Here is a 23,884-nt window from a genome sequence, read left to right on the forward strand (position 1 = left end):
ACCAAAAACAATGCGGGGAATAAAGTGTCCAAAAGGGGAACAGTGTCCAAAACTAACAGGGAATCTGGTCATCCTCGTCGTGCTGCGGGGTTCGTGGTGGTCTGGTCCTATTAGTGTCTCATGTAATATCAGGAAGGGTCTGTTGATGGTAATCCTGGGCGGCGTCTCTATAGTCCGGCGGCCGCACGCAAGCGCTCCCCTCTTCATCCGGGGTGCTGATAGAAGAGGGGCGGCGGCTTTCTTCTAGCAACTTCATCCTCCTCGTATGGCCGCGGCGCTTGCAGGGGAATTTTGACGGCCAGGCATCCTAAAAGCCCGACTCTTATATGTGTAGACGGGAAATTAGCGGTTCTCGACCGGACCGCGGGTCCGGCAGTCATGCTCACGTCTCTGGTGGCGCGGGAGTCCCCCAACGCACCCTTCCTGGACCCACGAGGACACCAGTGTGCATGCTAAACGGGAAAAGAGACCGGTACTCCCGTAGGAGCATTATAGGCGCTTTTGGGCTTTTAAACAGCGACCTAAGCTAGGGATAGTGTGTGGATTGAGGCTCCATTTCCTTCTTGGTGTTTGCCCCATCACACGCCGCCAGCCCTGTATAAGGAACTCGCCCATGCGCCCCTCCTCTCTCCCACACCCACTCCTATATTTTAGCCTGAGTGAAGGGCGGCGATTTAGGACGGGGTGCCAAAATGATTATCAGGGAGGAGGCAGCTGACTCGCCACATATTTATACTATATATATATATATATATATATATATATATATATATATATATTTATATGATATATATATATATATATAAAGCTTTATAATCTGAATTGCTATCCACTGCCATTGTATAGAGAAACATGTTTCATGGAATAAAGAGAATTATGGGGTTAGGATGCAATAAGAATCAATAAAATGTGTCAAAATGTAAGTTTTTGGGTGAACTGTTCCTTTAAATTTTTTCAGATTGTTTTGGCAATGACTTAAGATCAGATCAGTTCTGTTACTTTTAGAAAGCAAAAATTTGCTAAGCTAAGCAACTCTGATTTTATGAAAAATTCAGAATAATACAATAACTCTAGTCAGTTGATAAATGTTAAACCTAGAGCATTTGTTGCTCTTTCAGGCTTGTGTTGCTGTATAAGCTTTGACAGACTACATGGTTCATAATGTAGGCCATCTATCTAGAGTATTAGAGTTCTGGCCTCATTCTCTGATAAGACACCTCCGTGTCTCCTGAAGTCTGCAATGTTATTTTGTTGTCGTTCACGGTCAGGTTGTTCTTATGGCATCGCGTTGTCAAATCCGCCAGCTGTTCTCTGTACGCAGTTTTATTGTTGTTGATTAGCCAAATTACTGTGATGTCATTACCAATTTTGCTGATGTGATTGTTGTTGTGCCCTGAGCAGTCGCCATAATAATGCCTTAGCTCTAATATGTGAGATGTTTCAAAGAGGTTCTGGATCTTTTTAAGACAATTTATATTATTGATGTACTGACACTTTTGTTCAGGTTTCTGGTGTCTAAAGTGTTTCTAAATAATCTGCTACACCTGTTAAAAGTACAGCAGTCGTGTTTTGTACTTGTTGTATGAATTGTTCTAAATGCGTGCTTCTCCTCCAGTGTGCGACCGCCTTTAGGATCTTTTGTTTGTGTGTGTGTGTGGTTAACAGACCTAAGCCATCAACAGCCTTTAAAATTGCTTAAAATGCATTATATATAAACAATGAGGCAATAATGAATGGTTAATTAATAATTAATAATACTGTTAAAATACATAATGTAATACAATATAAACAATTACAAATGCCTGTAAAGGGCTCTAAAGGCCTGATAATTGCTGCTGTTTAACTACAGGATGATCAAATCCTTGTTTAATATTGACCAAACATTTAGGCTAATTCAAATATCCACTTTATCTTTTAACAAAAATGTGGACATCACAACCCTTACAAAATTAACCATGGTTTTATTGTAGTAAAACTGCTTAATTTTCTTTTGCGTGATTTCTGAATGCTTGAGACTATAAAATCAATCAAACAAATGTATTAATAACATAATAGCCATAGGTAACTTTCTAGAGCTATAATTGCAATTTGTTAATAACATGATTTAATAATAATTTATTTATATTTCTACTTTTACATTTTATTAACCTTCTATTTTGACCCCTACAGTAGAGGTTTTTTTTTTTTTTTTACCTCCATAATATTTGACACAACAGGAGGGGGCACAACAATAAAATTCTGCTTAGGGCACCCATTTGACCAGCAGCGGCCCGGAGTAAGCTGTAAATAAGTGTAATAAGAGTAAATAAGTGACACGCGTCCTTTCTTATCAGTGACACAATTATTTATCAGCTATGCATGATCTGGTAATTGCCAACAACCGTTTCAGTTTTCTTTGTGTACTGACGTACACTTGTATTCAAATATAGGCTTTATTAATTTCCCAGTTATGTAAAGGGGAACTTTGGGTTAATATATATATTAATTATGATATTTTGAGAAGTATTTTCAAATTAATATTGAAGTGAATAGTACTTTTGTCAGAGAGAGAACCTATTGAAGATACAGACTTAGAACCAGGCTACTAGCAAACATTTAAGCTTTTTTATGGCTTGTTTAGATATCACAGCTCTCTAATGATGCACTTAAGTTACACTTAATAAAGAGATCAATGTGCTGGTTTGGAAAACAAACATTGCTTCAGGCGATCTTAAAAACCTGACCCTAAAATGCTCTCTCTCTCTCAAGTCTAATTTATTTTAGTAAATCAGTTTATTTAGACATTCCGTTTCATTGTACCATTTAAAAAACGTTTTCCAAAAGCCATCATGCAGAGGTTTTCCCAGAAGTCCTTATGTGATGTTCAACAAGATTCAATAAATATTTAGCTTAATACTGCTGTTGTTTTCAGGTCCCATGAGGCATGGTATTTTAATTTTTTTTATTTTTTATTTTTTTATAAAATGCTGTGCAAGTTAAAAATACCTCAGCTTTTAAAGAGTTTCGCCAGGTTCCATCAAGCTATTTTCGACGTCGGGTGAAATCAGAACCAACATAGTTTCAAGACGATTTGTCAACTAGTTGTTATGGCAACTCACCAACTAGTTGATTTTAAAAAAATATAGTTTTGTGCATAAATACAGTATATTTCAAAACAAACACATTTTTTTTTTTTTTTTAGATTTTGTGAGGTTTAATGTTCATCTGCATGAGTTTTGTTTCACACATCTGGCACATAAAGTTAATTTTTACACCAAACATTATCCCCATGTAAAAAAGACCAAAAGTTCATAATGCTTCACATATGTAAGAATAACTAGCAGTGACACATACAGTGATTGAGTTCATGTGTTCATGACGACTCAGACGATGATTTGCCTTTACAAACATGAAGATATAATGTAGACATTGCATGTTTTAGAAAATATCAACAAAAAGTACAGCTTACATGTAAAAAACAAACTCGGCAGGATTGCAAACATATAAATGAAATAAAATAATATAACAATTTCAGAAGAAAATAAAAACAATTTACAAATTGTTTCAAATTATCTGAGGCTGTAGGACAACAAAGAAAAATCAACTAGTGATGATAATAATAATAATAATAATAATAATAATACTATTAATAATAATAATAAATAATAATAATAATAATACAAGTGGCAACAATAATCCAAAGTGTGTTGAGTGAAGGTATTTCTTTCCAGCAATGTGACCCAGGAACCACAGATGATTCTAATGCTACACTAGTACACACATAAAAATCAATGTCAGACATAAAGGTGTGTACAGAAGGTAGCTTCACATACTGTAACTATCCCATAAACCACTGCAAAAATACATTTTTAAAACCAATCCCGAACAACTCTAAGGGTTTCTCTTTTATCACTTGTAACTTTCACAATGAGCACAAACACTGAGCATATATATATATATATATATATATATATATATATATATATATATATATATATATATATATATATATATATATATATATATATATATAATTATTTTATTTTTTTTCTTTTCCATCATGTACATTTGACATGGCCTAACAACATGAGCGTCATTCTTGTCAGATAATCTCATTCTTTGAAAAGGTTGAGGTCGTAAAGTGATTTTTATTGGCTCTTCATAAAGGTTTCAGGACTGGATATAATGCTGAATATGTTCTAGAGTCTAGAATCTAGACGGTAAGAGCATATTGAGAATTGTTCTCTAAAAAAATACATCAGCATATGCTTTTCTTTCAAAAAATAGCTTAATGAGGAAGAAAGTTGTGGATTGTCCATGAAAAATTTTTGGGTAGGTCAACCAGTGTTACAAAATGGGACATTAATAGTTGTTTTAACAGAGATGATGAAAATTATGGACTGTTTGGAAATGCATGCATTTTCAAGGACAACCTCCACTTATGAATACAACAGCAGCAATGGAAATAAAACATGTTATCTTTTAACAACAAGATTTCAAAGAAATAAATTGATACATGAGTTACGATTATCTGGATCGCTTGAAACGTGGATAAGTGTCCTGATTTGAAAGTATCCGTTTATCTCTCTAAACCTTTAATAATACCAAATGTAAACATTTGTGTGGAAGCAAATATAGAATGCTCTATTTCTTTGGTAACTACAAGCAAAACGAAATGAAAGTGTTTGTCATCAAAAAATAAGTGTTTTATTTGTGACATTGTGTTAGATGATATCTTATGAGAGGAAGTGAAATAGAGCCCTTTAATTTTTCATTTAGAGCAGAGGGAACATTCACATTTAAGATTATTATGACTAAATATTTTATTGATATTTGGTACTAGTTGGTACTGTTTGAGAAATATGGGCACTGCCAATTTACCCATATAATGCTGTTGCAGCAGAATCACTGTAGGGATGTTGTGCCATGTCATAATTGTGACAAAATGTCATAAGATAAATAAAATGTTATACTTAACAGTCACTCAACTCAAGTATGTACAACAAGAAGCAAGCACATATAATTGAAGAATAAAGGAGTAATACAAATGTGTAGCAATTGATAAAACAGAACTCACTAAAGCGGGAAGGGAAGCAAAAAGGTGACAATGACAAAGAAACAGTTCTGTCATCTTCTACTCAACCTCATGTGATTCAAATACACACAAAAATACAACTCTTAAATATTATTCATGCTGTTCTTTTCCACACACCCCAAAATATGGGTTTTCACAGTAATGTCACAGAAGCAGCAAAGAACTTTTCAGTAACCTTTTTTTTTTTTAAGAACCACTTTTACTCTGAAGAACATTAAAAAAATCTAAAGAACCCCGTTTCACTAAAAATTTTATATGACCTTTATGGTACATCTATAGAGACAGAATACCTTTTAAATATCATTTTTGCACAGTTCTTTTTTTTTTTCATTCAAGAGTTAAAAAGGTCAAAAAATAACCGAAAAGTACCCTAAAACTGGTCCATACGACATTAATGGTACTTCTAAGGAGTTTGAGGCCCTTTAAATATCGTTCATGTGGTTATTTTTCCATACAAGATCTAAAAAGTTCAAAAAACAACATAAAAGAACCATAAAACTAGTTCATACAACATTTATGATACTTCTTTGAAGTTTGTTGTCCTTTTTGGAACCTGACAGACCTAATTACTTTGAACAGTTTCTCAGAAAAGAGCTGCGAGAAGGTTATTCAAAAATTCATCTTTATGCTCTAGATAAAAAAAAAAAAAAATCAAAATGTGATTTGTAATTAAATTAGAGTTATTATTTGATGTGAGAACGTTCCCTTTTGGGTGACAGTTTTTTGAAACACTGTCAATGGTCAGACTTGGCAGGATTAAAATAATGGAGGGAAAGATCTAAGACAAGTTTAGGCAGAGTGAAGGCTGATACCCTGTGTTTAGGAGAAGTGAGGTGTGCTGTTGTGAGAGGAGGGAGGGTGTACAGTTGTGGTGTGGTGTTTCTATATTTACAGCAAAAGACTAGGGGTCCTAACCACAGCCTCATAGTGAAACATGCAGTGCACAATACACACAAGGTTTCAGGTCCACAAACTACTGACACTTTTATTCGTTGTTCCGAGAGACCACCCACATCCTGATGTGGCCAGCGCAGGACTAGAGTAATGAGGAAGGAAGTGTTGTTCTCTCCAGGTGTGATGCATAATGGCTATCCTGTATGGGGCTATGGGGTGTCTTCCAACTCAGACAGTCGTGGGTCTAGACAGACTGCTCTTTGGGGTAGTTAAATGGGGGTCGGGGGCCAGGAGGGGCAGCGTTGGGCTGGAAGGTGTACATGGGGGTAATATTAGTAGGGTGCTGGGTGTAAGGGATCTGGGGCAGGAAGGTAACAGGTGTATAGGCAGAAGGAGGTGGAGGTTCAACAAATTGTTCCTGGTTGCCCGGGTGACGGCAGCTCACATAGTCAGCTGGATTCGGTAGCTCTTTGTTCCCAGAATTCTGTGGAAACAAAAAAAAAAATTAGAGCAACTAGTGGAAGATACACTGCTATATGACACAACACACTGATCTCAACTTGTATGGCACAAAACTGATCACGCCAATAAGAGAACGATCATAATAATATACACAAATAAACACTCTATGCAAATGAATAAATAGTACCATTATCTGCTTTTTTTTTTTTTCTCTCTCTCTCTTTTCCTTCTGGAAATCAAAGAGGCATATGACACTGATGTGAGTCATGTGAAAGGACCTTAATGAGCAATAAAACAATGTCCAGCAAGTTCAGTGCAAAACATAAATTCTCATATATCAGGAGTCATAATATTACAAATAAATTAATGATATATTTGTGATGATTTTGCTTAAGATTTTTTTAGGCAACGGTGTGAATATCCTAAATATTTGAAGGAACTTAAAGGGATAGCTCACCAATTTTATGTTAGGCTTTTATTCACATATAAACACTGATCAATTTACTGTATAAAGCACATCAAATATACATGAGCATTCTTGCATCAAGCAAGTGCAGTTGAGCTTTTGTTTATTACCATATTTGATGTGCTTTATGTATGTGTTCATCATATGGATTACTTTTCTTGTTGTGAACCTTTTGAAGTGTAACAAATTTTCAGTGGAGGGACAGAAATCATTTAGGTTTTATTAAAAATATCTATATTTGAAAATATGACTGAATAGACTGAACTGATGACAGAATTTGGGTGAACTATTTCTATTTAGGGTATATTTATTTAGGGTAAGTTTCCTAAAAAGTCAATGGGTTTGAGACATGATTCTTCCTTGTCTTGTGACTGTGTTAGTGTAAGCCTCAAAAGCAAAATACTATTGATTTTTAGAAGAAAAACTAAACAAAAAACATACCAACATACTAAACAATATTGGTATATCTGTAGAAAAGACATCAAAAGCTGGACAAAAATTGCTATGTTTTCCACCACTACCCTTCTTAATATGTTTTACTGTATAGAGTATGAAGTATATTGGTTTGCTGTTTCAGTGCATGATGCAACTAATGCTCAATGCTGTATGCATTGTTTGAAGTTCAGTGTAGAGTGACAACACGCAATAGTCCAACACAGACAGCTTGTTCATGTGTACAGTTAAACAGGAAATAAAAGACATCTTCTAAGCTGGATGAGCAGTAGGAAAGGTAGTTCATTCTAATACAACATGACAATTCATCTGGAATTGCTGAAAAAATCCTGGAAAACACTTACGTGTTGACAAAGGCCATTCTAAACCTATTTTCCTGCAAGAAGTGGTGTAATAATAATTTCTTGACACAAGATGACAAGAATGAAAAACCAATTGGAATATGACAATGTAAAGTGAAATGAGGAATGATGTAGTAAGAAAATTCAGCAAGGAGAAAGAGAGAGTAAGGCAGACAGAAAAAAAAGGCTGTATTTACACCTGGTATTTCAACCAGTGAAATCAAAATTGACTATATTTACTTAGTGTTGTATGAGTGACTGGATCGCAAAATGTTTTGGACCCCGTTTATGCCCGATTATTTAGTACAGACCACTTGGGATTGGATTACTTGAGATGAATATTAACACCAGATGTAAATAGGGACGGAGAGAAAGAGTACAATAGAAGTTGAATGGAAAGGTGACTTACGCAGAGTCCCCAAGCATCTTTACGTCTACGACAATGATGATTCCCACTCTGTGAGCAGTATAATAATGGAAGGAGCAAATATTTCAAAATAAACTCTGAACGGTGTACCTCAGGGCTCACCCCTGGGCCATCTTCTTTTCTCAAAGCTGACAGTGAAAGACACAAGCTGGAGACATGAGGTTCAAATGTCATGGAATGGAAATGGACAGATGGATGTGCAAAGGAATCTGCTCACACATTAATCAGATCTCATAGACATGTTTGTGTGCACATAAAGACATCTATTTTAGTAAAATTGAAAACATATCATCTCTGCACAAAGAGCTTGGATACTATATAAAGTATAATCAAAGGAACTGAAACTTTAAATGACCAAGGTGATATTTAATCACTCATGATGTTCTTGATTAAATACAACATGGCTAAACATGGGCTTATTTTTCTGATGAACAGAAAGCCATCATTACATCTACTTCAGTTAGATGCACAAGTACTTCCAGTGATCTGAAGCATAACGTTACAGACAGTTAAAAATCTTTATTTTTTCTCAGCAGTGACAAATATATTCACTGACTTCAGTTCTGCAAAGAACAAAAAAGATACTTGGCCTCAGACTCGCCTATTATCATGTGTTTGATCATGCATAAGATGCACCCAGCAGGGGAGAACTGAACTTAAAAGAATAGTTCACTCAAGAATGAACACTTTGTTATCACTTACTGACTCTCATGTCGTTCTAAACTCCAAAAATTATGTTTATGCCCACTTTCAGTGCAGAGATAAAAACTAAGGGGTTCATTTACTGCCTTGTGAAAAAATAAATAAATAAAAAAACATTGAAGCTTTAATGTTAACTGAACTAATAAGTTTCCAAACAAGACTGAGTAACTAAACTTTGATTTGAAGTCTATGTTTGAACTCTGATATTATGGACTACTATACTGTACATATGCACACACACAAAAACAGTGGCTTCCTTTGAATGAAAAAAACAGTGTTTTCTTAACAAGAGCGAGTAATAAAATATCTACAGATGGAGGAGGAGGTGAACTATTTTGACAGAACTTTCTTTACAGACAGTGTGAGATTCAGAAAGACACTTCACTCCAGAATAAAAAGCGGCCAAATCCAAATGAAAATACCTGGCCGAATAAAAAGTATTTTCTTTCTTTTTTTCCAATACCTTCAACAGTGAGGTAGGCGAGTAGGGCTCTCTCTGATAGTCCACCTTGGGGAATTTGACCTAAATAGGCTTCTTTTATCTCCTTTGACAATGTAATGATTCCTTCATCGCAGCATTTGCCGCGTTCCAGAACTTTGGAATTTGCCAAAGTAATTATTTCACTATCTTTAGAGAAGGATGTTGACCTCCTGGCCTCTCTAGTGGCTCTACATAAAGCCAGTTACAATGCTGATTGAAACTGCTTTCTAATAATATGTACTGATCGAAATTGACCTTTTTTGTACCCCATTTAAAAAAGGTAGAATCCAGAGTTTATCTGTCAGTCATTGCTCCTTTGACAATGTAAAACATGCCTCTATTTTTCCTTTGACTGGGCTGAAAAGAGGAACTAACTACGCACGGTTGTATTGAATGCATTAAGATGCTGTATAGCCAATTAGAAAACATGTTGAATTTATAGCTTAATGTTCTATATTCTTTGGCTTACTCCATGAAGACATTTCAAGAAAATAAATTGTGGTAACACTTAACAATAAGATTCATTAGTTAACATTAGTTAACTACTTTAGTTAACATGAATTAAGAATGATCAATACTTCTACAGCATTTATTAATCTTAGTTAATGTTAAATTCAACATTTACTAATGCATTATTAAAAGCTGTGCTTGTTAACATTAGCTAATGCACTATGAACTAAGATGAACTAACAATGAATGACTGCATTTTCATTAATTAACATTAACAAAGATTAATAAATACTGAAATAAAATGTAATGTTCATTGTTTGTTCATGTTGGTTGATACAATAAAATTGTAAAGTTTTACCGAAATAGTTAACATGACAGTGACATGAACATGAAACATTTTAAATATTTAAAAAAGGATCAGAAAATGATTTAAATAAAATAATTTAAAAATACACTAATTAAAATACATTTTTTTTTAAATTAAATTATATACAAAATGTAATTATGAACTAACTGAATTATGTGAAATTTACTAACATCATTAATATTTGCCATTGAACTTTGCAAATGTACTTTATTATATATTTTCACTATGAAACTGACTGGCTTCATTTTCTTTTGGAATGAATGAATGAATGAATGAATGAATGAATGAATGAATGAATGAATAAATAAATAATACTTTATTATATATCAGCAAAAAAAAAAATATCATATATATATATATATATATAACATGATACAAATATGTTGAAATATGTTGATAAATGATTCTGCTGCTGTCAAATCTCTTGTGGGAAATCTTCTGATAAATATTGTTGTGGGATATGATAATAGAGGAGCTGCAGTAAAATGAAATCCACATGGACCATCGGAAGTTGTGGCCTAATAGTTAGAAAGTTTGACTCCTAACCCTAAGGTTGTGGGTTCGAGTCTCGGGCCGGCAATACCACGACTGAGGTGCCATTGAGCAAGGCACCGAACCCCCAACTGCTTCCCACTGCTCCGGGTGTGTGTTCACGGTGTGTGTTTTTGTGTGTTTGTTTGTTTGTGTGTGTGTGTTTTTTGGTTTGTTTGTTGAATTTGGATGGTTTTGATTATGGGTAAGAATTCTTGGCTGTATGTCATGTCACTTTAAAATAATTCTTTACCAAGAAAACATGATCTTCTTATTAACTGACGTGTGTGTGTATTACAAGCATTTCAGATCTTGTAGATATTCAACTGCATAGTATGACACACAGTTCCAAATGTGTGTGTAACACAATTTGAATGTGTGGATCATCATCTCTGCAAATTCCAGAAGAAACTTCATCACTTTTTCACAGTCCACATCTCACTGAACACAATTAACTTAGTGTTATCATTAGCCATCTCTTATCTCGGAACATCTGTTCTTCAGCTCAGTGGCAAGGACACATGACCACCCTGGGTGCCCACTGGATCCTCGCTATATATACACATTTCTCTCTGCTGGCAGGTTAATCACTGGTTACCTCACTCAACGAGCTGCCCACTCTGCCTGAAAAGGTCACTGCGGTGCGTGTTTAAAAAGGCAAAACCAACACTAAGACAAGTATGCTCTCACAGGGATGAGAAAATATAGTTGACAGACAATAGATGGCAAAATGTTGGTCTACCCTTAAATGAAAATTCATTTTGATAATTAAATTAGACTAAAGAACATAAGACCAAGAAGTTAAGGAGGAATAATAACTAAATAAACATATAAAGATGAGAAAGAACTAATTTATCATCATAATACATATTAACCCCATTAAAGGGAAGAAGTAGTTTTTTTTTTTTTTTAATGTATCATTTTCAAGTTTCCAGTCACAGCTGGCATTTTGACCAAAATCACTAATGCTCTATGATAAATCTTATTTTAACTGTGATCATGATTTCTGCTTCACTCAGTGTATTAAGCATAACTGTCTGCAATGTTTGCTCGCTGGTTGTTTATCCTGAAAATGTTTCATTTTAATTTGGCATTTGCATTATCTTGTGTTGGTAACAAGCCTCCACAAGCGTTCATGTTTGCGGTTGCCAGATGTAAAGAGTTTAAATCCCCCAATCTGAGCTTAAACCCTTAAATTAATACATTGTTTGCCCAGTGGTTTATTTAATCTTCCAAACCTGGCAAACATGTCTGCTCTCTCTGACTTCATTACGGGAAGAATCACAAATGAGCTGAAAACAATGACATACATGTAAGTTGGAGTTTAGCAAACTCTATTGAGAAATCCTGCTTAAAAAAAATTGTAATTCATGCCAGTCTGTGTGTTCTTTTGATATGTGCTTATGCGAAGGTGTAATAATTCTGATGAAATGTAAATAAATAAACAAATGGCAATAATTGCGGTTAATGAATCATAATTAGCCTATATTTTTAAGAGCTGTCATAAATGATGGAAAATTTTGTCAGTGGAGGGGAAAGAGTCAACAGTCGCTTTAGATGAAAATGAAATGTACAGGAGATATAAAATCTATTGCCTTGCATTGCCCAGAACTCACAAGACTCACATATAAAGACAGAAATTGTCCATGCTACATTTTGTTTTGCAGCTGCAGATCAGGTCAAAAAAGTGCAACCTTTGTAAAGCAGTGTGATTAATTGTATTAAATGAGCACTTGAAGTATAAATAATAATAATTAAAAAAAAGTAATTGAGATAATATAATATTAATGAAATAAAATGAAACTTTAAACTTTGAATGTTTCTTAACACACTTAAGTACACTTTTAAAAAAGTGCACTTTGTAAAGATGTCAAATAAAGTACTTTTACATAATCTCATGATTTAATACTACACTGCTCAAAAAATTTAAAGGAACACTTTGAAAACACATCAGATCTCAATGGGGAAAAATATCATGCAGGATATCTATACTGATATGGACTGGGTAATTTGTTAGGAATGAAAAGATGCCACATTGTTTAATGGAAATGAAAATTATCAACCTACAGAGGGCTGATTCAAAGACACTCAAAATTAAAGTAAAAAAAGTATGCAGCAGGCTAGTCCGTTAAGCTGAAATTTCATTGCAGCAACTCAAAATGGTACTCAGTAGTTTGTATGGCCCCCACGTGCTTGTATGCAATGAGACGAAGGATGGTGTCCTGGGGTATTCCCTCCCAGATCTGGACCAGGGCATCACTGAGCTCCTGGGGAGTAGAGGTGCAACCTGGCGACGTCAGATGGACCGAAACATAATGTCCCAGAGATGTTCTATTGGATATAGGTCAGGCGAGCGTGGGGAACATTCAATGGTATCAGTTCCTTCATCCTCCTGGAACTGACTGCATACTCTCGCCACATGAGGCTGGGCATTGTCGTGCACCATGAGGAACAAGGACCCAATGCACCAGCGTAGGGGTGTAAATCGGTTGGTTCGTCACGATACGATTCGATATCGATTCTCGTACCCAGCGATACGATATTTTCCAATACCTCAAAAAAAAAAAAAAATGTATAACAAGAACATTTATCTGAAAATTTTACATTCTGTACCTCAGTTGGGACATTCACAACAAAAAAATAGGCCTACACATTTTTTTTTTAAATAATAAATAAAATAAACAATTGGAAAAACAATTCTGGCCTCTACTATGGGCTCAGTGATAATAATCTTTTCTACAGATAACCAAATTACAAGCAATAGCAGAAAATAACTCCAATACAACAAAGACACAAGTTCAATAAACAGTGCTTTTCAGGTTTTTCAGCTCAGTCAAAAATACATTTTCAGGTATGCTACAGAAATGTAATAGGCTAATCACATGTAAAATAACTGCACAGTCTTCACTCTATAAATTAAATATAGATGAATCATTTCTGATGTCATAACGGTTATTTAGTCAGGAGCAGTGAGCACCTGTATTGACAGCATTATTTATTATTAGTTTGCTTTCACTTTAAGAACGGAGCACGGATTTAATATACTGATACACACCCCTTTTCTTTCTCAACTGTTTACGCTAAGACATATGCCTAACAACTATGTTTACTAGGATATTCGTCAAAATGCGCATTTTGATTTAATTGTGTCTGTATTTATTCATCCATGCACAAAAAAGCGGAAGAGAACTCGATTTAGTATTTACGAAGTCTAGACGCGGCTGTCTGTGTGCGTGCGCGCGCATCAGATGTGTGCGCTGAAAACTTCTCACACAGCGCTCGACTGTTCCACAAACAATCTCGAGCGTCTTTTATGCTTCACCTTGTGCCTTCGGGCAGTCCTTATATCGAGTCCTGATACGCGAGTTTGAGCGAGAATGCACGCGTTGGCGGTAATGCATAGACGGACATAATGTGAAAATGTGGAAAGTGCCAAATAAGGTGCCTATTTATACTACAGATATCGATATTTTACGTGTGGAATCGATGCATCGTATCTTCAGACATAGTATCGATGTATCGATCCATATCGATGAATCGTTACACCCCTACACCAGCGTAGGGTCTGATAACGGGTACAAGGATTCCATCCCGATACCTAATGGCAGTAAGTGTGCCATTTTCTAGCCTGTAGAGGTCTCTGTGTTCCTCCATGGATATGCCTTCCCAGACCATCACTCACCCACCACCAAAACCGGTCATGCTGAACAATGTTACAGGCAGCATAACATTCTCCACCGCTTTTCCAGACCCTTTTACATCTGTCACACATGCTCAGGGTGAACCTGCTCTCATCTGTGAAAAGCACAGAATGCCAGAGGCGGACCTGCCAATTCTGGTGTTCAAGGGCAAATGCCAATCAAGCTACAGGCAGTGAGCACAGAGCCCACTAGAGGACGTCAGGCCCTCGGGCCACCCTCATGAAGTCTGTTTTTGATTGTTTTCTCAGAGGCATTCACACCAGTGGCCTGCTGGAGGTCATTTTGTAGGGCTCTGGCAGAGCTCATCCTGTTCCTCCTTGCACACAAAGGAGCAGATACAGGTCCTGCTGATGGGTTAAGGACCTTTTACTGCCCTGTCCAGCTCTCCTAGAGTAACTGCCTGTCTCCTGGAATCTCCTACATGCTCTTGAGACTGTGCTGGAAGACACAGCAAACCTTCTGGCAATGGCACATATTGATGCACCATCCTGGAGGAGATGGACTGCCTGTGCAACCTTTGTAGGGTCCAGGTTTCGCCTCATGCTACCAGTAGTGACACTGACCCTAGCCAAATGCAAAACTAGTGAAAAACAATTAGAAAAGATGAGTAGGGGAAAAAATGTCAGTGGCCTCAACCTGTAAAACCATTCCTGTTTTGGGGGTTTTCTGATGGTTGCCCATCTAGTGCATCTGTTGTTAATTTTATTAACACCAAAGCAGCTGAAATGAATTAACAACCCCCTCTGCTACGTAACTGACCAGATCAATATCCCAGAAGTTTAATTTACTTGATGCTATACTCTGATTAAAAAGTGTTCCTTTAATTTTTTTGACTAGTGTATATTGTTATGCTTTAAATAACTACACTTATTTTTATGTGTTATGTAACATACTAACAAACATGTAGAAGTACTTGATTAGAATTTTAACTGCAGTGTATTTAATATTACATTTAATTTAATATATTTGTAACATTTAATAATTCGTAATATTTGCAATATAATTTTACAAATGTCTACTTTAAATATATTTGTCAGTCCAAATTTTATTGAATACATGATATACAAGTATTTTAGTTTTCCATTAATGAATGTCAATACATTCGGTCGTACACTTTAACCATATTTCAAGAGAATAGGGGTAATTATGATATTACATATAAATATATACTTAAGTCCTACTTAAGTGGGTTAAAAAGCACTCTTATTTTTGACTAATTACAAATAATACAAATTTAAATTATAATACATTTTCAATTAATTGTAAATAAATGTAAGCAATATAATGTCTGAAAACATTAAGTCTGCACTTAAGTTTATTTTAATATACTATTTAATATAATATGAATTACATTATATCTTTATTATGTCTTTTTAAGGTTTGCCAAAATGTACTACTTTTTCACAAAAAACTCATCATTGTTGTGTTGTTAATTTGGCACCCCTTTAATATTACTTCAATATCTATGGCATATCCATCAGTATCTTCAATATCTTGAACCAAGATTCACAAATAAAAAGAAATGGGACACGTGTAAGTGAGCGAGCATAATTGTGATGTCAGCTCAATAAGACTTAAAGCTCAAGGCACAATACTCAGAAGCCACTGCAAGATCTTCTGGAAGAAAGTCTGCCATCTGAGACTGTAAATCCTCCAAATCATCCCAGCTTAGATGGGATGAGAGATAAAAACATGTTTGGTCTCTAATGACAGATATTGGAATGTCAGTCATTAATCATTATGATAATGTGGGTCAAATGGCTAAAGTCACATTTGAGGAATAAGCTGGAGAGGTAATTATCATTTTTAAAGGCCACATTTGGGCTTGAATGGCATTATGAATGATATTGAATCTCATTAATGTTAATAAGAACTAATGGAAAATAAAAACACTTGGAAATTGCAATTCAAAGCAAATGTGATTGCATCATTTAAGCAATTAGAGAAAATGCACCTCAGTCCAGACAAAGTAAAAGAGAAACTCCATGACTTCCTAATGTATTTGAAGAATCAGATTTATATTAAAAACACTTTCACTATGAACAATGCTGCTGGTATTGTTTATAGTACATGCAGCCTGCATTGTTTCAGCAATCAGTGCACTAAAGGAATTATGCAAATCCAGTACCCATAAAATAAGTGCTAAAAGCAATTTGCACATCACAGTTAGAGAATACAGCAGACGTCTGTGATCTGACATACTATGATGCTTCTCTATCATTCAGTCATCATGTGATAAATTACTACTTCCATTATTAATTTACAAAGTACAAAAACATTTTGTCTTCTAAACAAAATGTAATTTAGTTCCTGGTTTCTGCTTTAGGTAACAGGTAAAAACAGCTAATAGTTTTGTGATAAGGTGCACTGCATAATAAGCCTAATTTCACAGAAAGAAAACGTTTCCATGAATAAAGGACAATATTAACTTGTCAAATTGACTTATTATTCAATGCCATTTCCGATTATTTAGTGCCACACATTTCCTGTAAAATCACTTTATATATTCTCAATTTTCTTGGTTTATTATTAATAAAAAATACAATAAAACATTTAAAAAAAAAATATTATAGAGCTGTCACTATGCAAAAAACTTTTTTATTCTCAAGGAAGATATTTGAGTCGAACAGAAACCAATTGCTTTGACTTTAATGCTTTGCTTAAAATACAGTTTTCATAAAATTAGAATCTGTAAAAGCTACAGAAAGAAAATAATATGTTTCAAATCATTTTGATCTGAAATGCTTTTAAGCTTTTAGAAAAACATACTTTGGCAGGATAATTTATTGATGTATTTGATAAACTGTATATCATGGTACTACATTATTACAGTATACATGTATAAATCACACACACACACACACACACACACACACACACACACACACACACACACACACACACACACACACACACACACAAATAAATAAATAAAATCCTTTTTATCAAGTGTGTGTATATAATCAATCAATAATTTCAAAATCAGAAACCACATAATAATACTATTTTTATACAGTGTCCTCCACTTATATTGGCACCCTTGGTGCGTCATGGTACTTTCATGGAGACTGAGGCGGAAGAGAAGAAATTGTTGAATAAATTTGTTATTTTTGTTTTCTTTGTGCAAAGTATTCTCATAGCTTCATGATATTACAGTTGAACCACTGATGTCACATGGACTAACTTATTGTACTTACTACATTTTGGGGCCTGGGAATGTTTCAGTTGCCTTGCTGTCTATGCAGGGTCAGAAAGCGCTCAGATTTCATCAAAAATATCTTAATTTGTGTTCTGAAAATGAACTGAAGTCTTAAGGGGTTTGGAACAACATGAGGGTGAGTAAGATGTCCAGGAACCCTGGCAGAAAAATAGGCCCACAACATTGAACACCCAGTAGTATATTAAACCATAGATATAGGGTACTTTTTATCCCTGTTTGCACCTAACCCATCTGGTGCGTTTGCTGTCAACAAGCTCTTTTTTAGTTTCATCTGACCATAGAAGCCAGTCCCATTTGAAGTTCCAGTCGTGTCTGACAACTGAATATGATGGAGTTTGTTTTTGGATGAGCGAGAAGGATTTTTCCAGAAACCCTCCCGAACAACATGTGGGGATGCTGTTTGATTTTTCTGACCTCAAGACTCAACTAATCTCTGTAGTTCTCCAGCTGTGATCCCTGGAGAGTCTTTGGCCACTCAAAGCTCCTCCTCACCATGCATTAGGACGATATAGAGACACAGCCTCTTCCGGGCAGATCTTTAGTTGATTGGAACTTCTTAATTATTGCCCTGATGGTGGAAATGGGGATTTTTTTTTTTTTTTTTTGATTCACTATTTTGTGAAGCTCAACAATCTTTTTCTGCACATCAGAATTATATTCTTTGGTTATTTGGTTTTACTCTTTGTGATGGACGATTAAGGAAATTTGGCCTTTGTGTTCCTTATAGTCATGGCTGGACAATGTTAATGTCAATGTCAATGTCAATAACAATGTCAATGTCAATGTATATATATATATATATATATTATATATATATATATATATATATATATATATATATATATATATACACACACACACACACAGAGACAGTGGGGAAAATGTTTATTTGATCCCCTGCTGATTTTGTAAGTTTGCCCAACAAAAAAATAAAGGGTCTGTAATTTTTATGGTAGGTTTATTTTAACGGATAGAGACAGAGTATCAACCAAAAAGTAAAAAAAAAACAACAACAACAAAAAAAAAAACTTATAAAGGTTAGAAATGTATTTGCATTTCAGTGAGTGAAATAAGTATTTGTTCAAGTGAGAAAGAGATAGACTTGTTGGTGTTAAAGTTTGGTTTTGTGCCCATGTGAAACACAGATTAGTCCTGCCACTTTAAGAAGTTACTCTTAATATCAGCTCGTTAGGTGTATAAGACATCTGTCCACACAATCTGTATCTTCCATTCCAACCTCTCCCACCACCATGGGCAAGACCAAAGAGCTGTCAAAAGATGTCACAGACAAGATTGTAAATCTGCACAAGGCTTGAATGGGCTAAAAGACCATCAGCAAGAAGATTGGTGAGAAGGAGACAACTGTTGGTGTGATTATTCGGAAATGGAAAAAATACAAAACAACCATTAGTTGGCCTTGATCTATAGCTCCGTGCAAGATGTCGCCTCATGGGGTACAAATGATCATGAGAAAGGTGAGGGATCAGCCCCAAACTACATGGAAGCAGCTTTCTGACTATGACCCCAAGAACACCATCCCTAAAGTCAAGCACAGAGGTGGAAACATTATGCTTTGGGGCTGTTTTTCTGCTTAGGTTACAGGACAACTTCCCCATATTGAGGGGCAATTGGACGGGGCCATGTACTGTAAAATATTGGACGAGAACCTCCTTCCCTCAGCCAGAACACTGAAGATCGAAACATATTGCCAAGGCAATAAAGGAGTGGCTTGAGAAGAAGCACATTAAGGTCATGGAGTGGCCTAGCCAGTCTCCAGACCTCAATCCTATAGAATATCTGTGGAGGGAGCTGAAACTTTGAGTCCTTAACCTTAAGGATTTAGAGAGGATCTGTAAAGAGGAGTGGATCAAAATCCCTCCTGAGATGTGTGCAAACCTGGTGACCAACTACAAAAAACATCTTACCTTCATGCTTGCCAACAAGGGTTTCTGCACCAAGTACTAAGTCATGTTTTGCTTGGGGATCAAATACTTATTTCACTTACTGAAAAGCAAATCAATTTCTAACCTTTATATAAATGTTTTTTTTTTTTTTTTTTTTTTCTGTTTTGTTTTTAGTTTTCTGGATTTGTTGTTGTTGTTGTTGTTGTTTGGTATTCTGTCTCTATATGTTAAAATAAACCTACCATAAAAATTACAGACCCTTAATTTCTTTGGAAGTGGGCAAACTTACAAAATCAGCAGGGGGTCAAATAAATATTTTCCCCACTATTATGTTTATTTTTTTTGGAATTATGCAAACATATATATTTATATGTATATATACATATACCTATATATAACTATATATATATATCACACACACACACACACACAGTGTGTCATTTCTCGCTATGTGGAAATAGTTTGTAGCAGCTAACATTGATTGAAAAATTTCATTTGCTGATTTTGCTCCCTTGTGTTCAAACTTTACATTCTCCGCTGAGAAAGGCTGTCAGTGATTTGAAAATAAAATAATAATAATAATGAAAAAAAATATGTTGAGTTATTATATTCTTGTTTTACGATGTTCCTGCTCAGCAGTGTTTGCAGCGGTGGCCCTCTGAGAACTCCACGCTGTGATATTAATTGCTTGTTTTAACAGTGAGGCTGACTCATTCAGACTTTACCCCTGAGAACGAGTTTTTTTTTTTATTTTCTTCTTCTTCTTCCTGTCAGTTGCTATTGTCTAAAAGAAGAAGAGATTAGTTTCTGAACCGATGGGAAATTTCCTGCACACCGGGATGGTAACAGGCACAAGTCAGACCCTCTTGTGTGTTTATCTCATATAGTGGAGATAACATTAAAATAACCTTCTGAAACCTACTGAACGAGCAAAATGGCAAAATGTTAACAATAAAAAGTACGTATACGCCACAATTTAAAAGTTTGGGGTCAGTATGGTTTTTATATTTTTGAAAGATGACTCTTATGCTCACCAAGGCTGCATTTATTTGATCAAAATAAAGTCAAAAACAGTAATATTGTTAAATATTATTACAGTTTAAAGTAACTGTTTTCTATTTTAATCAATTTAAAAATGTAAATTATTCTTGTGATGTAAAGCTGAATTTTCAGCATCATTACTCCAGTCTGTCATATGATCTTTCAGAAATCATTCTAATATGCTGATTTACTCCTCACGAAAAAAAAAAATACAAATAATAAATAATTAAATGAATAAATACATAATTTTATTATTAATGTTGAAAACAGTTGTGCTGTTTAATATTTTTTGTGAAAGTGTGATACATTTTTATTTCAGCATTTTATTTATTTATTTATTTATTTGAACAGAAAATTTGAATAGCAGCATTTATTTGAAACAGACATCTTGTTTAGCATTAAAATATATTTGCTGCCATTTTTGATCATTTGTGCATCCCCGTTGAATAAAAGTATCAATTTCTTTGCAAAAAAAAAACAAACAAACAAAAAAAAAACATACTGTACCAACCCCTACCTTTCAAACGGTGTAGTTTTTATTATTATTATTTTAGCACTGCACCATTCCATATCATGCGCATCTGAACTATGTAATTTCTGCACTACTAGACAAAGGAAGTGCAAACATAATGATTGAAGTTGTTTCCTGAAAACCCTACTCATCTGCCATTGGTTGACCAGTCAGAGATCCTTACCCCACACTCACACCATTGGTTAAGCCAGTGTTGCCGTGTTGAGATGCTCAAGCAAACAGAGTAAGGATTTTTGTTGTTGTTGTTGTTGTTGTTTTTAAGTGTCAAAGTGCCACTTTTAGCTGTCTCTTATGTCAAACAAAGAATTGTTTTAAGCAGACTACCCCATCAAACTGACATTAGTGATATGCTATCGTGTTACTATTATGGGAGCTCATTTGTTATAGTTAGAAGCTTTGGTATTTAGTCACATCTAAGACAGGTGCTTAACATATGGCCATTGCAATTGCAATTAACCAAATAAGAGCATAAAGGCAAAACCAAACAACAACAGAAGAAGACACAACCAGGAAAGGGAGAGGGAATTCAGTGCTCAGTGAGAGAGAATGAGGGACGGACAGAGGAAAAGAAACATAGGAGTGCATCAGTCTGTGTACCTTGAGGCCAGAGTCATAGGGGGAAAAGCCTACAATGGCATGCGTTAGTGTGAGCTAGGCTGGATGGTTGCATACTCAACAAGGTCCCCGCCAGTGTGCACAGAGCTTGGTGGGCTGGGAGAGGAAGTCAAAGCTGCAGTATCCAGTTCTGCATACTGGACATCACAGTCCTTGTAACCAGAGTTCTGGAGATAAGAGAGGTGGAGAGGATGTATGAGGAGTGGAACAAAGAATGATAGAGTGAGAGAGAAACAGAGAGAGTTTAGAGGAGAACAGAAAGAGAGAGAACAGAGCTGTCACTCCAATCAGTGAACACAGACTCCAGGTTAGTGAAATTCACCGAGGTGTCCAGTCTTATAAAACTTGGTGGGTGGTGCTTAGTCTACAAAAAAAAAAAAAAAAAAAAAAATAAATAAATTAATAATAAATTTGTTGTATGTATTTAATTATATGTTGTATATATATATATATATATATATATATATATATATATATATATATATATATATATTCATTAATATTAATAATTATTTAGTTCAGGTATTATGTAGAAACTCCTCCAGTGAAGAGACACGGAAGAACAAAGATGAGATGAATGGACAGACATTATGAAGCATGATAATGATAACACAGAAAACAGACTTGATGTTTTTATATGAAGACAGATGGCCTGGCGTGTAACTGGTAAATCAATCAACCTAGAACAAACAAACATGAGCCTGTGCTCAAAAGGACCAAGGACTCAAAAACAGCTCCTCAAGGTTGAACAAATGACAATCAATGATGTGAATCTGTGAGACATACAGCGGCCCCATATTTGAACGTATACATTTAAACCATGTTCACTCACCGGCCACTTTATTAGGTACACCTGTTCAATTGTTCGGTAACACAAATTGCAAATCAGCCAATCACATGACAGCAACTCAATGCATTTAGGCATCTAGATGTGATGAAGACGACTTGCTGAAGTTCAAACCAAGTATCAGAAAGGGGAAGAAAGGGGATTTAAGTGACTTTGAACGTGGAATGGTTGTTGGTGCCAGACGGGCTTTTCTGAGTATTTCAAAAACTGCTGATCTACTGGGATTTTCATGCACAACCATCTCTAGGGTTTACAGAGAATGGTCCGAAAAAGAGAAAATATCCAGCGAGCGGCAGTTGTGTGGACAAAAAATGCCTTGTTGATGTCAGAGGTCAGAGGAGAATGGGATAATAGAAAGAAAGGCAACAGGAACTCAAATAACCACTCGTTACAACCAAGGTATGCAGAATACCATCTCTGAACGCACAACACGTCAAACGCTGAAGCAGATGGGCTACAGCAGCAGAAGACCACACCGGGTGCCACTCCTGTCAGATAAGAACAGGAAACAGAGGCTACAATTCACACAGGCAGGGGCGCTGAACTGGGGGTAAAACCAGTACTGATTACCAAGGCCCCAAAGGAAGAGAGGGCCCTTGAAAAGTCTGGAATATATTTTATTTTACCTGGATATTTTAATGGGGGGTGCGAGTGAGGTCTGCCTATGCATAGGGCCAGGGATCTTGTGCAACGCCCCTGCACACAGGCTCACCAAAATTGGACAATAGAAGATTGGAAAAACGATCTCGATTTCTGCTGCGACATTCAAATGGTAGGGTCAGAATTTGGCGTAAAGAACATGAAAGCATGGATCTATCCTGCCTTGTCTCAACGCTTCAGGCTGCCCTTACCAAAAAGTAGTATACTTCAAGTTTATTTTATTAAGTATACTTAAGTAAAGTTCAAGTATATTTTTAAGTATACTTTATGTAGCAAGTATACAAATATCAGTGCTCTAGTAGTATACTTGTAAGTGTACTTTTTCAATACTCCTTGGGACTAAATTGCCCCACTTTCTAGTATATAAAAGTATTCTTTTAAGTATACATTAAGTATAACAGTAGCAAACTTTGAGTACACAACTAGTTTACCTTTATGTTTGTAGTTTGTACTGCAATTATACTAAGAGTGAACTTATAGGTATACTGATAGTTTACTGATTAAATACTTTGTACACTTTGAAGTATAGTCTCAGTAAACTACTAGTTCAGTAGTTTTATACTGCAAGTATACTCATAAGTTTTTTTAAGTGAACTTTACATCATACTTTAAGTATACCACTATGTCCCTATTTAGGTTTTGATTTGTATATATTTTGTTATATGAATATCTGAACATACAAAACATCCAAAGAAAGAACAGGGTATCTGCTTGTA

The 23,884-nt window shown here is 35.4% G+C and overlaps 1 protein-coding gene across 4 annotated transcripts in view; it reads right to left on the minus strand.

The window, feature by feature from the left end:
* Positions 1-5,778: 5,778 nt before the first annotated feature.
* Positions 5,779-23,884, minus strand: part of LOC109110339 (nectin-1-like) — a 210,045-nt gene continuing 191,939 nt past the window's right edge. For 2 of the 4 annotated variants that reach the window (XM_042774918.1, XM_042774917.1), the window contains one exon: positions 5,779-6,452. In XM_042774918.1, coding sequence (XP_042630852.1) covers positions 6,213-6,452 — 240 coding nt within the window. In that variant the 3' untranslated portion in view covers positions 5,779-6,212. The remainder of the gene's footprint in view (positions 6,453-23,884) is intronic. The other 2 variants (XM_042774919.1, XM_042774921.1) reach the window with 2 other exon arrangements.

Source organism: Cyprinus carpio, chromosome A18, assembly GCF_018340385.1.
Source record: "Cyprinus carpio isolate SPL01 chromosome A18, ASM1834038v1, whole genome shotgun sequence".
Lineage (NCBI taxonomy): Eukaryota > Metazoa > Chordata > Actinopteri > Cypriniformes > Cyprinidae > Cyprinus > Cyprinus carpio.